At 34.4% G+C, this 16,248-nt stretch overlaps 1 protein-coding gene across 1 annotated transcript; it reads right to left on the bottom strand.

Moving 5' to 3' along the window:
* Positions 1–934: 934 nt before the first annotated feature.
* On the bottom strand, positions 935–16,243 carry LOC149090222 (protein C19orf12 homolog). The gene is made up of 3 exons (XM_089232952.1): positions 16,067–16,243; positions 14,105–14,271; positions 935–7,792 (listed from the first exon to the last, which is right to left on the bottom strand). Exons 2-3 carry the CDS (start codon positions 14,262–14,264, stop codon positions 7,527–7,529), a joined length of 426 nt encoding a protein of 141 aa, XP_089089078.1. The 5' UTR covers positions 14,265–14,271; positions 16,067–16,243; the 3' UTR covers positions 935–7,526.
* Between the last annotated feature and the right edge of the window lie 5 nt (positions 16,244–16,248).

The following is a 16,248-nucleotide window of genomic DNA, read 5'->3' as shown; positions in this document are numbered from 1 at the left end:
GGGACAGCCAAGAGGACACTTAAGAAATAAAAATTTGCTTGAGCGAATTCTGATGAAAACATTATATAGTGGTGACTTGTCAGAAACAGGAATAAAATGGAAAGTGAAGGAATAAAAAGTTTATGCCAAATATATTTAACATTAACTGCTGGGGGGGGGGGGGGACGACACAATTTAAGCCAATTTTCTAAAAATGGCCCATATATGAAATTGAATGTCATTGAAATGTGAATGTTTTCCCTCTAAATTTTTGTCCTTTTTTTATCATTTGATATAAAGAGTGGATCATGTGGCATTACCGTGGATTTTTTGGATGCTATAATATAGCTCTGTGCCTTGCTCAGCAGGGTTTCCCCTCCTGTTTAATAAGTGCTATCTGAAAATTTGATTTATATTCTTTAAAGGTGACTGGGTTTAGTATTAGAAGTCTTACCAAGGCTACATGTTAGTTGATTGCAAATTTTTGAATGTGTCAGAGACGTGAAAGTGTACTTTTGATTGTTGTCGAGACAAAGCTTCAAGAAACTGGTAAAAGAAAGGCAGGTTACAAGATGTCCATAATCTATCACCATACTTGTATAAGAAAGCATGGTCAGAGCTATTGTTATGTGTTGTAGTACTTTGTAAACCAGTTCATAGCAGTGTTGGGCATTTTGTCAGTTGTTCCAATGCACCTAATTTTTAAAATCAGTTTATGAAAAGTATCTCGGATAACCTGAAACTTGGTTAGTTAAAGCTTAGATAATCAAATTCCTACTCTAAATAAAATCAAACAAATTTTTTAAAAAAAATGCATTCCATCATTACCACACACATAAAATTAATCATACATAATTACCCAATAATGTTTGTGAGAGTTATTCCACAATAAGATAGAAAATTCTTATCTATGCTTTTTCCATTCAAATAACTTGAAAGCCATTAAAATAATTAATGGAAGTATGCGCAAAGTTTATTAGTATAAAACAAGAGATATATTCAAGTTTTATGCATCACAAACATTGTTTACATACATTTATAGATGTATTTACAAGCTAGAGATCTAAATCTTTTCTAAAAATCATTTTCATATCTTTGGACACATTCATTAAACACAACAATACAAGGGATTCAGAAATTCTGATACAATACCGAAAATAGAGGGAGAAATCAAACATATTCAGACAACCCATGAAGAGGGGAAAAAAAAACATTCAGCTTATCTGATGTTTGTTATCTCAAAAAAACTAGTATATGACTCCATCCATTTGTAATGAAACCTTAGCTTTGTCTCAATTAATTTTCTAGACTAAAACCAACCAATAGAAACAGCAAATAGCTAATAATCAACTGTTTGATCTTGCTGATTTAGCAATCCCCTTGAGGACTCAGGGCCATCTTAAGAGCATCATGGGCCCCTGGGCTGTGTTTTTCTAAGGCCCTACCTGGCAAATGTACCTGTTTGCTCCAAAATTTTCAATTACATCTCATTTTTGTGAAACCCCCGGGTGGGCTCATGTGTTAAGACCGCAATGCGAGGACTAGCCCAACACTTCACATATTGCTTAGCGAATAGAATTATCAAGTTAGATACTAAGGTAAAAATTCATGTTATATTCACTTGATCACACACAGACATGTAATCATTCTATCTGCTGAGCAACTGTTTAGAAGTATCTGGCTTGTCCTGACGGGAAACCCCAAGTAAGTGGGATCATATAGTCAATTATTAACTATTTTTTGTACTCTTAAGACAACGCTCATAGCATGATCCTAATGAGTGTTGACACATAGCAGGTCAAAACATATTAGAATTTAAAAAAACTTTTATTTGTCATTTCTCTTAGTTGTAGATTTAAAAGCCTTAGCTTCATCCAATTATTATTTTTTGTAGCGAAAATGCTCATATTTCATTAAACCATGTTGCGACCAGGATTGAAAAAAATTTGGGCATCAGCCAAATTTCTTAGTAGCCAAGGATATTTTTTTAGAGTTTTTCAAGAAAAAGGGCCAATATATATATATATATATATTTGCATTTCTGGGCCTTGGTGGCTTTTTCCCCCACACATGTTGGCACTTACATAAATTCCAAAATTTTTTTTTTGTATTCTGATTCCAATTTCATCACACATTTTTAAGGAACATTTTAGGCAGCATGGGATTTGTCAAGCCATGATCTAAAATGCTATCTTAACCTCGCCAAAACTGACTATTAAACACAAATTTTTTTATTGATTTCATCCTATGTCAAAATGCCTTTAAAATTGTTTTTCAAATTAGTTAATTGCGGTCAATATCTTTACTAGGACCAAATTAATTAGGTACCCTTACATATACCTCAATCCTTAACGTGAAAAAAGACTAATTAAAACCATTAAAAATAAGTTATATGTATACCTCTGGAACGAAGAGGTTAAGCTATCAGAAGAAAAGAAAATATTTCCTATTTTTTATTTCATTATAGATTTTAAGGAAGAATACCCCAACCCCTTTGTAGTAGGGGGGGGGGGAGATCTGTTTGTATTTATCCCAACATCGAAAAGTTGAAAAGTGTCAATGAAATTGGAATCTGAAAAAAAAAATTATGCAGACATGATTGGATTTTGTACTTCAATTCTCAAAACTTTCAACTCTCCCTTCATACATTATATTCACAGAATTCTGAGATTTCTTCATCCATCAAGGAACAATATCAGGATAATCAAAATAGTGCAAAATAATGACTAGAACGTAATCATACATTTCCCACAATTTTCAATTATGAATTGAAATTTTCTTAAACATAAGTAAGACAAAACAACTTTCAAAGAAATGGCATTATACAATAAATTACAGCCATAAGAGCATCGATGAACACACAAATTGAATAAAGGAAAAGTTATTACAAAAAAGTTTATAAACATCAAAACTAGCTAATTAAGCAAGTGTCATTGATTTCATTAATTTTTTATTTTGAATAGTTGACGGCTTCATTAGCATAAAATGCTCTGTTCAGTATATTTTTAAAAAATCACAACATTTTTTTTAAACAATGTCCTCCCTCAACATTAATTGGTAGAATCAACTGCTGTGCAATTGTGTAAAAATCTGAATTGTTTTGCATTCAGAAAGCTGGGTTTGAGCGCCATAATTGCACAGTGGTAATCAACTTAAATTAGTTTTTTTTTTAAACTTAGGAGCTAATGCAAGCTTGCTGAAGTTTTCCAAAAGTTCTTGACACGATGAGCATACCCTGCTGCATAAAAAATATAGCTATCAGAGCAGAGGTTTCCATCGCTTTCAATTGTGAATAACTCCAAATAGTTATGGGGGTTGTTTCATAGAATCCAAACAGACGAATATTTCTCTTTAAAGAATTTTGTTTTATTACAATGAAAATTTTCACAGCTTCTGATACTGCAGAATGCTGAAAGACTTGAGGAACCCCAAAGTTCCATGGAGCACTAGTTGGAAACCTTATGCATTAGCCAGCGGTTCTCAACCTTTTTTTGACTCACTGAGCCCTTTTTAATAAAAAAATTTCTATGGTGGTAAGATACCGATTTATTTTTATGATTCAAAAATATTTATATATTTTTTCAAATTTACTGTTTTTTATTTTCCTCGAGCGGCTGCATTAAGCATTCACCCATTGCTGTTTTGTTTCTAATCTGGAAGATAGATAACAGCATCTATATACTGAACACACAACAAACTTACATCACTGTTAGGTTTAACAAAGAAATATTCTGAAGCAGCTCACCTCTAGAGAGATTAAAATGCAGTAGATTGTTTTATTGTCAACAGACTGGAGTAGCGGATGGATGGTGGAAGAAAGAGCAAGAAATGGATACTATTAAATTAGGATGGATACTTTGAGAATTTTATGCATTCATTTCAGAACGAATGGTTACTATAAATATAAGATACAGTTTAAAGCAGATTATGAACATCTACTACATCATACATTTTATTAAACCAGATACAAAAATTATATTAAAAGTACTCAACTTTGTTTATTGATTGACAGGGCTTGACAAATAAAAAAAAATTGGTGGCAAACTTTTTTCTATATTTTGGAGTAAATGTAAGGCTTTCCAAAACTTAGTGAACCTTTCCCACAGTGGTGGAAACAGTTACACAATTTTCCAAAAACTTTGCATGGTATCCAGATTCCAATTTTGTCTCACACATAAAAAATTTCTGTGCCAACGCCACTTATTTTTTACTCACCATGGTGAATGGAATTTGTCAAGACTTATTAATCGATATCAAGCATTCAAAAAAATTAGCTAATATTGATGAAATGCAATCTTCTACAGATATTAAATGGCAACATATATTAAGAAAAATGACGAGATTTATTGAAACAATATACCTTGTTTATAATTTTGACCTTTGAAAAAGAAAATACTAATAATTAGAGCCCGGAAATTCAGGCAAAATGCCATAAATGCCTTTTTGTGCCTATTTTCACACTTTTTTGGTAAAATTCCTTTTTTGGGATTTTTCTGCCGCAAATGCCTATGTTGACATTGTTTTATGTTCATTCGTAAATTTTAGAGGCATTCTCTGTAGACTTCAGATATTTTTAGATTGAGAACTTGGAATTTTTGTTAAAAATCTTAATTTCCATCAGAAAGCCTTCTTCCCCTGGCCCTATATAAACACAAATAGGCATAAGTGCCTGAGAGATTGTAACTTTTATACCTTACACCAATTTTCCTAAGATTTTTCATCTCTGCTATATATATACACGTTGCTTTAATACTGTTGAATTGGCATCTAGGTATTAAGAGTTCTAGATGAAAGCAGCCCATGTACAGTATAAGAAAAGTTACGAATAAATTAGAAGTTTGTTTCTCCACATGTATTGCTCATGCATTTGTACAGCATCGTAGTCGAATAGCTGACCAGTAACTGTCCTAATACCCCTTTAGTTGACATCATACTACAAAATATCAGGATGAGAGGTGACAGGGCTCTAGCTGTAGAGCCCATGTTATTTTGATTTCGTTTTTTTACACCATAGATAAATGAACTGCAAACAAATATGGCAAGTTATTTCAGATATGCAAAAATCATGTCCAAAATTAGAGACCTTTTTTAAAATCAATGCAGACCGACCAAAATACAAAGCTTAATCTTTGAAAAATTTGAGAAAAATATCATTATTATGAATTTTTTTTTAATAATTCCATTTCAAAATGACTTTGATATAATTATTCTTTAATTTTGGCAAGCACTATTTTTGCATATTAGCCACTTATGCATCAAGTATTCGATTGAATCAAACTCCGACTTAACCTTTAGAGACCACAAACACTTTTTCTTTGGCATGATAAAATCAAATTAACCTGACAAAAAATGAAATTTTCATAATCTATTGTTGAAACAGTAGAGATTGAGTGAGTGTAGCCCAAGATTTTAGTTAGTTTTCAGACCTTTAATATCGTAGCTTTCAGTCACTTTTCTTTTTAACCAATAAATGCCTTTTTGCCTGTCTATTTTGACTATTTTTACTGCCTAAACCCCCCCCCCCCCACCGGGCTCTACTAATAATAAATCTAATTAAACAATCTAGACTGTTTGTACAAAATTTTATGTTTCTGACCAATAGAAAGACCAATATGGCATTTTTACAGAATAAGGAAACGTGTAAAGATGCTTTCAAGTAATACTTAAAAAAAAAATTAAAATTTTGACACATGACATTTTACACCAACAGAGATGATAATTTAGAAACATTGCCACTTCATTCTTCTACATGAATATGAATGAGAGCATATGTATGAGTATATATGATATAATTTTTTTTAAAGAATTTATTCCAAATAAAGTAATATTTTAAATAATAACCAGTTCTTGGTTCATTCATAAAAAATGAACTGCATCACACACAAGAAAATTAAGTAGAAAAATATCCTTAGTGAAATGAGAGACATAAATTATAGGCTTCCAATTAATTATCCCATCGAAGTGTAAACTCAATCCTGAAACGAGCTAAAATTTCAACATATCAAATAATGATGGTGGTGGTTGCATTGCGCCACAATTGAACACAAAAAAATTTAACATTGCACAAGTTTCTTTGTATCAATCACAGAAAAGCCTGAATTAACCCTCAGTACAATTGGTAGTAGCTGGCATTTAATTCAAAAAGCAGAAAAATAGAATATTTAGAATATATAGAAAGCCATATTTCTTGAAATAGATGTATATCACAATTTTTTTTTCAATTACTTGTAAGAGCTTAATGCATTGATAGAATATGCATCACATCTTTTCATGATAAAAACTTTCATGCAATGTTAGTTTTATGTCACAAACAAGTATTTGCCACAGTGCTTCTCAAAGCGTGGATTTCAGCTCCTGGGATGTCGCAAATGAGAGAGGCAGTAATGAGTGTCTGTTCAGTACTTTGAGGGAGTTCTTTTTTTCTTTTAAACTATTCAGGGAAGCTGCAGATAAACACTGTCATAGCAAAGGAGCTGCAGGTGGCCACAGTTTGAGAACTATTGATTTTTTTTTCTACTGACAAGAAAATACTTGTTAATGATCAATGAGTACCACATTTCTAGTGGTAGCCTCTGCCACAGCACTTGTGAGTTCAAACATATAATTTTAGAGAGGATTACAGAACTTTCACATCAATTTTTGTTTAAAAAAATCTCTAAGAAACTGAAAATGAATATTATACAATTGATGCTTCTTATAACAACCATGTGCTAAAATGACCGTTCTGTTACAACAACTGGTTTGATAAGTCCCAAATTTTTTCATATAAGAACTTTTGTTTATATATTCTCCTTTCTATATACAGTTCATTTTAAACAAAATGACAGGGGTCGTTATAATGAGCGTCAACTGTAGTGTACAATTCCAGCATCAACTAAACGGGCATTTAGCCAGTATTTTCTAACAAATACAAAAAAAATTAATAATTATATTAGAAAGGTGTGGAATTTGCATCGAACACTTATTTTATAATTTTCACCCAATTTCGGTTTTTTGTGGAAACAAAACATGGTACCGCTTACAAATATTATAATCATAACTCTTTGAACAGAAACACAAAAGCAATAAGTTAGGCTACTATTAATTAGTACTTTTAGCACTTATTTTTTAAATTGTCTTGGAAATAAGAAATCTAACATACACATCACATCAGCACAAGCATTGTAAGCTCTAAAATTGTTTTAGAAACAAGCATTACAGCACTTATTCCAAGAAATATGTTGACATGTTACTGCAGAATTAATATGAGAAAAATAAAACAAAAGAAACATATCTTTGGTGAAAATATTCTTTGAATTTATGCTACAAAATTTTCATTTCATCAAAATAAGTAATTGTTCCTTTCAGGGTATTAAGAAATTCAAGAATGTATGTGAGTGTGGATTAGAAAATATTTATTAACACACACACATTTAAAAGAATTATTTTTCACAAAATAACAATAATTACATTTTTCTCACTTAAAACAGTGAGTATGTGCAGTCCAAAGTAGTTACAATCCATGCTTTCAACATGTGTCATATCAAGATTTCATAACAAACATATCCTCAGAGATGATCAACTAAAGTCATACTCATCTCGTGTCTCAAATGATCAAATAATGTCTCAAGAACTCTTCGCCTCACAGATAGGTCTCCGGTAACCATGGCAGCAAAACAAGCAATATCAGTGACATCGAAACTTGTCATAATCCTCCTAACTTTATTCGCTAGTATGGTGCGTTTTTCTGGTTGCATCGTTGCTATTATTTGTACAGCAGGCTGATATTTACCTTGAGAAAATAAATAAGCTATACATCCACCTACTGTCCCACCTGCAAATAAAAAAAAAATCATGTTTTTTTTTATAAATTCAAAATAGAACAAAACTATGCAATAAGCCAGGGTCGTCATTTCAACTTTTTCCAGCGGGGGCAAAGCACACATGCTCAATGTATGTATATTTGCATATATATACCATCTCTAGTGTATTTTCAAAGTCGGGGGGGGGGGGCCCTAAATGATAGGCCTGCAATAAGCCATAGATTTTTTAACACTCTTTTGTGATATATTTTCAATATTCTTCTCCCCCTTTTCTTTTCATTTAAGCATGGGAGCCGTTCAAGTATTACGTAAGCAAACATTTTTAGCCATTTTTGACCCCCCCCCCCTCGTCAGCAAAATTTCGTCATCAGCTCTGCCCCTCTGAATCCTAACTCATATTTTCATAAGGAACGGTTGATTACGTAAGCATTATCCAAACCCCCCTCCCCCCTTGTCATCCAAAAGTCAGCAAATCGGAACCCCCCCCCCATCGATGATGATGTAACACTTGAACGGGTGCATGGCAAATGTACTCTGCACCATCAGTTTTTTATAGCCCTGGGTGAAGAAAAAGACAATTAACATTTGCACCATCATGGTATAGTGTCACTGAATTATTGTGCACCCTGATATACCATCAATTTCATGTGAAAATTTCTTTCTCTCCCAATTAAACCAGTGCATATAAAAGACCAAAAATTTTTTTTAGCAGAAGCTAAATTTCTTAAGAGGGAGGTGAGCATAGTTTTATTCTGAAAGAAAATTCCCAAGATATTCTCCAAACATTTTGTGCTTCCTCAGACTCAGTAATATTTGCACATAGAAAATTTAAGGCATACTATCAATTTTTCAGTCACCACGGCACCTGGGATTTGTAAATCCCTGTATTAAACCAAAATTTTCTCTTTAACTAAAATATTTTGAGTCTTGGAGAAAGTCAGTCTTTTTTACCTATGAATATTTATGAATGTAATCTAGGAATCAAGGGGAAACACATTTTCCTAGATATCATGCTGAGGTGAACTCATCTTGTCTCTGCTGAGACTCGAACCAGGCCCTCTTGCATATTGAGCAAGCATGCTACCATCTACATCACTGGAGACACAACCCTGCCTTCCTTATTTCACGCACTGTGGCGCGAGACACTGAAGTAGAGATATTAGTAGTCAGTAGTGTATTTGTGGGGGGGGGGGGGGGCTAAGCGGGCTATAGCCCAGGGCAGCAAAAATTGAGAAAAAAAAACTTTTTTTTTTAATTCATGTTTCGTAAATGAATGGAAGTGTCATTGCCATTTCTATCGTAAATAATAAGTAATTATAAAAGCACATTGTTCATTTTTATTTTTTTGTGGTTCCCCACACACATATGTGTGTTCCTCTCTCTCCTGTTGAAGTAAAAAAGTACATGATTATATCTAACCTACATATTTACAGTGTTATTCATCGTCTTCCCAAATAATATTGTCACAAGTAACAGTGGGAGGGTGAGTAGGTGTCCAGCGAAGCAAACAACACTCGTTTCAGATTAGCCTATGAGGTGTTCGAAAAAAAGACTAAGTTCAGCTGACATCCCTTAAGAAGGAGTGGGGGGGGGGGGGGTATCTTCATTGGAGGGTGTTGGTGCAATGGTCTGGAAGGAAAAAAGAAAGGGGTGCTCTTTCAACACCTCCAAGTTTTCTGAATACGAGGGACAAAAATATCCTCTTTTTCGGTCCTAAAAAATGTCCTCCTGTAGAATGAGTAGACAGGAAAATAAGAATCTTCTGCAAGAAAGTTTCTTTTATCTGCACCGGTTGGAGCTTTGGTGAAAGTCTTTGGGACAAGTTAACCATATGGGAAAATAGGATACGGGTGAACACCAATAAAACAGTGTTAAGTGGCTATAAATCGAATGGATGAACTCAATTACAATACAGTTTTTTTAACTTGTTTGGGAACCAAAATGTGAAGAAGCTGATCAATCCAGAACAACATCCATTTGCAGTCACTAATTGGAATATAAAGAAATCATGATACAGAATGGTAGGCAGGGTCGCATGATTCCGTTTACTGGTCCTATAAGGATAACGGGCAGCTCTGCTGTCGTGTAAAGTTTTTTTGAAAACAAAAAAAAAAGGGGGGGGGGGAACAAATGTGGAACGTGGCAGAAATAAAATTTTTATGCATTGTATACAATAATAAAAAACTACATTCGGTTTATAAACGTAGGATTACCAACAATAAAAATGGAAAAAGCTCCTCATCATTATACACTTTCCTGACGAGCACAAAGTAAGCAAATGTCAAATACAGCTACCCATTTCTGGTAAGTTCATGCATTTTGTATTTTGCGAGAGTTTTCTTTAATGATAATTTACGAACAATCACCACAATTCAATCTTAAATAATTTGGATTGCTCTGTAATATATGTATTCAATAAGGCGTAAGACGCACATGTTTTTATATGATACATCAATAAATTGAAAAAAGTTTGAGCTAGTACTCTTTTAAGAAACTGAAGTAAAAGAGGAATATTTCTTGCATTTTTAGTTTCATTTTGGGTGCAAAGCCACATGAAATTGACTCATCCTGGTCTTAATATGGTTAAATCGTGTTTTCTCTGCAATCTTTATATTGCTTTCTTACTTGCTTTTCAGATGTGTGACAAGGTGAAGTTTACATTTTAATTTGCAGTTTTAAATATTTCTGTATATTGGAGATAAAACCATATGCAAAAAGGAAATTTTCTGAAAGCCGTTTGAAGTGTTTTCAAAGTGGATATCACTATTATTTATTGAAACAGGATTTCATGCCCTATATACCTATGTATACATACAGGATGTTCTGTTAATGGACCGACAAACACAGAGGGTTGTTTGTTTATCAGTCATCATGAGGAACAAAAATTGCAATGGAACATGGTGTCGCAAACCACGTTGAGAGGGTGAAAATCTCGATAGTCCAGCCACCACCACTCATGTACTTATCAAGGGTAATCGCAAACCGTTGCAGCACGGTTTCTTCCATTTGAGGAGTGCGTACATTGAGTGACTCCCTGCATCACACCGTGCTAGATAGACGTCCCCGTCTCCCGTAGTAATCGATTGATCATGACGAAGGAGTATGGGTGCAGACACCTCATCGGATACTGCTCTGTTGGGTTCATCTGCTGTTATAAACGCCTATTGCAGATGTATACCACTGTACTCCTCGTTCGTGTAGTCAGCCATCACGAATTGAAACAGACAACTAACTGCCACACATGCTTACTACCGCAAGAGTGCGAATTTACATCATCCGCAGCGAGTGATCCTGCCCCAGTGCATGCATTTCATGACGCTGCTTACGTCAGATATAGTGAGCGAACGCATTCAGCGATCAACTGAAATCCACCTTTCGTCTCCTCTGGACTCAGAGCCTGCATGTATTTTTTTGGTGATTTTCACCCTTTCAACATAGTTTGCGACACCATCTTCCATTACAATTTTTATTCCTCTTGATGCTTACTAACAACCCTCTGAGTTTGTTGTCCCATTAACAGAACGCCCTGTATAGTGTAATGAAAATACAGCAAATTAATAGTGTTATTTTAATATACACAAAAATGGACATAGTGGCTTTTACATATACACAGTAAATTAATTGCAATGTTATATTATTCCCCTTATTTCATGGAATGAGCATCCCGTTGCTTACACTTTGAAAAACATGATTTTAGAGACTGGTGGTGGTATGAATGCTCATTTTCGTTTCAAGAAACACAATTTCTAAGATATTGGCCTACTGCATTATGTGATATTCAACTGTCAATTAACCGAGTAGCATTTTTAAAATGGGCAATTTAGGAAGCACTGCCGAAATTAAAAACGTGCATTAAATAAATTTTATATCAAAAATGTATGGTGGATGTGGGCCATGCGTGCTAAAGTTCATAAACAAAATGTCACATTTTGATGGGGGTTCTTTTCCCGATACAGCAACACATACGTTCATGTTGTTGTCCGACATGCCCGGGGTATGTAAAAATTTGAAGCAGACTTGTTTGTTTTTTTTTACCACATGGCTACGTAGGCATGTAAAAAAAAAAAAAATTCAAACACTATTTTTTTTATAGTTTTTTAATCAACATTTATATGAGTAATTAGAATGTGAAATAAATGTGATGACACATGTATTTGCAGAATAATTAATTACGTCCGGAAAAAAAATGAATCTTTCACAGAGATTATTCTCATAGGCCTATTGTATCAACTCTCTGCCCAGTCCCTTTCTCAGAATTACCCCATACCTCGTAATAGAGCTCAATTAAAACTTTTCGTTACAGACCCCTCCCCTCTGCAGAAGGGGTTTAGGGGTCCATCTTCTTGTCTGCGTTGGCGACAAATTTTAGTTTGTCATTCCTCACAAGTCAAAAAAGGGCGGAAAGATATTGCTCCAAGACGACACAGAATTCTTGAAGAGAGACTGCATAATCCACATTCGCAAACGTTGGGTTTCCTAGGCCCATCATTTGGTGACAGAGATTTGAAATCCTAGCCATGCCCACGTGAGTGCCCAGGAGCAACTTTACAAGTGCGTCCTGTGGCTGAAACAAATTTCAATATCATCCCCTTTTATAATAATTTTATCTATTACACTGCTATTGTTGAGATTTCAACAATGAAATTTAGTACTAAACAACAATATTTTCAACAATAAACCTGATGAACTGAAACAACAACGTTAGTATTCTTGCAACAGATTACTGCTATGATGAAAGGGAAAGATGCCATTTCAATGTAGATTTATTTTCTTACGCAGAGATATTTGTCAATAAGTTTTATGATTACCTGAAAAGACTACTTTTCTTTTTTTCATGCAATCATGTCAGATAACTGATTGCATGAAATCAATGTGATTCTATGGGGTTGTGGAATATCAGGTAAATATCACTGTATAAGTCTTGCGAATTTAGTAAATTTAATATACAGTGATACCTCAGCTAATAAATATAATTCATTCCAGAATCACGTTTGTTAGCCGAAATGCGATTTCCCATAGGTTTATATGAAAAATTGTTTGTTTAAGGTACTACCCACAATTTAAAGATAACTTTTATAAAACACTAAAAGGCATTTTGAAAAACATAAAAACTAATCGAAGAAGGCTGAGATGACAAATCAATCCGCTTTTTCAAATGCATTTTCTCTAACTTTAATCTTTAATTTCACGATGAGAATATCTAATAGGCGTCCAAATACCAATATTGAAAACAGAAAATAGTACATCGAAACTTTCTAAGAAATAATGGTTTAGAATACATAAGGGGTGTTCTGTTAATGGACCGACAAACATGGCAATTGACACCATGGCAATCATTATATTGGAATAGAATATGAATACAGGACAGAAAAATTTAGGCGCAAACTGTATATTCAAAAGTATATCCTTTTTTATACAATCATGTACAGTATATACTTTTTTCTTTTGTTCGTTTATGATTTATAAGTAATGGCATGGGAGGAGTGTAGGGAGGATAATAAAAGTTAGTCTGAAATGGGAGGGGGGCAGCAAAATTTGTATAGTACGCAGACGGCAAAAACATAAATATGGCCTTGTTAGTAGCTTTTCTTAGATTCAGGAAATGCCCCCCCCCCCCTTCCGGTGGGACAGTAGAGATAATATATGGCTTTTCTTTACGAGTTCACCTTGGCACAATATCCAGAAAATATGTTTTTCCTTGATATTTTGGGCTGAGGAAAAAAAGCTGTAATCTAGGAGTGTTTATCAGATGCATGTGCAATGCAGAAGTAGCCTTTTAAAACTATTCCTAAGCTCATATGTTAAAATTTGAACCTTCTTCTAAAAGGCATACAAACACATGAACACCATCTCAAAGTCATCACATATTATCAGCTCTTTCAAATGCTTCGATTAGATGTCGTTCTGTTTTTCTCATTACCTTCTTTCAACTAATAAGCAGTAGACCTATTTTTCGTAGAAAAGGTGACCAGTGGTTATTTGTCTTTTCTTAATTATTTTCTGTGTGCAAAGATTCAAAATGTCAACACTGCTTACTTGAATGTGACACACTGGGGCTCAAAATGTAGAAAATTCCCAAAACCCCTCTTTAGAGAAAAGGTCTGGGAATTACAAGCTGAATTACCCTCTCAAAATCACAATATTTGATTAAATTTAATCATTAATTTCTTGTACTCTCATTCCACTTATAAGGCCATTTTTCAAGGGTGACAGTATGAAGGAAGAAAAACAGAAACTTTCATAATACATATAACTGAATTAATCTAAGTCCAGGTAGCACTGCGATAAAAAAAAATATTCAGCAATAGGAAATAGCATCTTACCAATTGCAAGTCCAATGGGACCCATCAAGATACCACCTGCCACTGCACTTACACCAGTCATAACACCTCCTTTCAAAGATTCCTTGAATGCGACTCTCAATTTTTCCTCTTCCGCAAGAGTACAAAGTAACTCTATGATTTCTCTTTCATTGACAGGCATTTTTTCACTGCAAATAATAATTAGAAAAAAATGTGCTTACAATTTCATGAATCCAGACTTAATTTTTCATTTTTAATAGTACAATTTACATATGAAATATGTCCTCAATACACTATTTCTTCTTTGATTTAAAAAAAAAATGGAAAGTGTAAACTTCAATGAATTCATCTACCACTCCATCAGGAATATATGAACCCTCCAATGGGTATGGAAAAGCAATTTTAGGGGTTGGGACCTGTTTTTGCCTACAATGTCGCACAATATCTATATTACATCCCACCGTTTTATCTTGTAAGGCCTAGTTTGCCAATAATATTGTATATAAATAATCATTATTTTTTGTGAAACTTCTTAAAACCCTGATTAGTCAAAACTATATATTTTGGGAAATCTTGTTTCGGCTAAAAAATGTTATTCCGAAATAAATTATCTTTGTTAGCTGAGGTATGACGGTACTCTGTTTTCTGTAAGAGTCTGAGTCTTTTTGTAACACAATCACCATTTGGTCTACTCTAAAGTATGTTCATACAAAATGTTTCTGGTACCCTCTTCAAGCAATGGTTTTCATCACAAGGGGGAAGGGGGGGGGGGCAATGGCTGTATAAGCATATGCAGAATTTTCTCAAGGGGGATTTATGTTTCTTCCTGCAAAATAACACTATAATCTCAGCTTGAGGGGGTTGGGGTTCTAACCTCCCTCAAGTACGCCAATGCCCTTGTGATCCAGGATATTCTAGTATGTGATACAAGCCACTGTGAAGTTGTGTGGGCATTGTGCCAGACTCTCATTGTGAGGATCCGGGTTTGGGCCTCGTTAATACCACAGTGGTAGTCAGCTGAAGCTGGTCTCTTGCGGTTTTCTAGTTTGCGATGGAAATGTATTTCCCATTTGGTAAAGTCTCTATGCAGAGAGCCAGCTGACATTCAATGCGATACTTGAACATAAAATGCAAGAATTTACCTTATTTATTTTCAAAATACCAATGACAGATGGCAGCACTATCAAGAACACAATACATTCGGAGCTACACATATACGCAGATTCATTAGAAATTCCGCAGAGGGACGTGTACTAGATGTATGTACAGTTAAGTAACAATAGTATGGGATGGGATATAGGTAGGGCCGCAACTAGATACTGCGTAAGCCGGGAAGGGAGGAGCAGGCATCTTGGCCCTCCCATAACGTAGAAGCTTTAAAAGAGTAAATTTGATGCCCTTTTTAATCCAATGCTCAGGGCACCAGCCTCGCCCGCTCTCTCCAAGTTGCAGCCTTGGAGAATAGGATAATGAAAATCAAGTAGTAGGAAAGATATAAATTTACTATGAGAAATCAACATAACAAGAGAAAGAATCTCACACCTGGATCTTGGGGGGTTAAGAGAAGGGGTCAGGATTTTTGCTTACCATCAGGATATCTATCGAGTCAGTCTAAACGCACGGGTCTAAGCGTTAAATTTAATATTATGATTTTCGATAGTAAATGAATATGTGAATTAGTAGGGGCCCCACAGACCATCATTTCGCCTGGGTGGGTGGGGGGGGTATGGTGCCATTAAGGGCACGACCCTGCATCTAATTCTTCATAATTTCCAGCGATTCTCAGAGCAATCTTTTCTTAGGCCCCACGACTGAACTGTCACAAAATTTTTATCGTAATAAAATAGCAATATGTTAAATCGCAATTCAAGATCATGACCGTAAAAAATTTCGTTTCTACAACATAAAAAAAAAGATGACAGATCAACAACAAACAATCACAATTCTAGAGCATTTTTTAAAAAAATTAATTAATAATCGTACCTATATTCCGAATAAAGCTTCTACTTAACAAACCCCCGTCGCTTTCGTACACTTAAAATTTAATAATACAAAAAAAAAAATAATAATATAATACTTTTTTTTTCCCCCTTCTCAGTTTACAAACCGTGATATCGAGCATGAAACACGTGTGGCCATCACGTGATCGATATCACCCCACTCTT

Source organism: Pholcus phalangioides, unplaced genomic scaffold (assembly GCF_987345545.1).
Source record: "Pholcus phalangioides strain wild (caught in Gottingen) unplaced genomic scaffold, Ppha-v1.0 ptg000001l_1, whole genome shotgun sequence".
Lineage (NCBI taxonomy): Eukaryota > Metazoa > Arthropoda > Arachnida > Araneae > Pholcidae > Pholcus > Pholcus phalangioides.
This window is presented reverse-complemented; position numbering and strand designations above follow the sequence as displayed.

What these genes read in the sequence shown, in the direction of transcription:
- LOC149090222 (XM_089232952.1), bottom strand. Translation starts at nt 14,264, where the DNA reads ATGCCTGTCAATGAAAGAGAAATCATAGAGTTACTTTGTACTCTTGCG. An exon ending in TCCCATTGGACTTGCAATTG is followed by an intron (nt 7,793 to 14,104) that starts GTAAGATGCTAT and finishes TTTTATTTGCAG; the next exon opens with GTGGGACAGTAGGTGGATGT.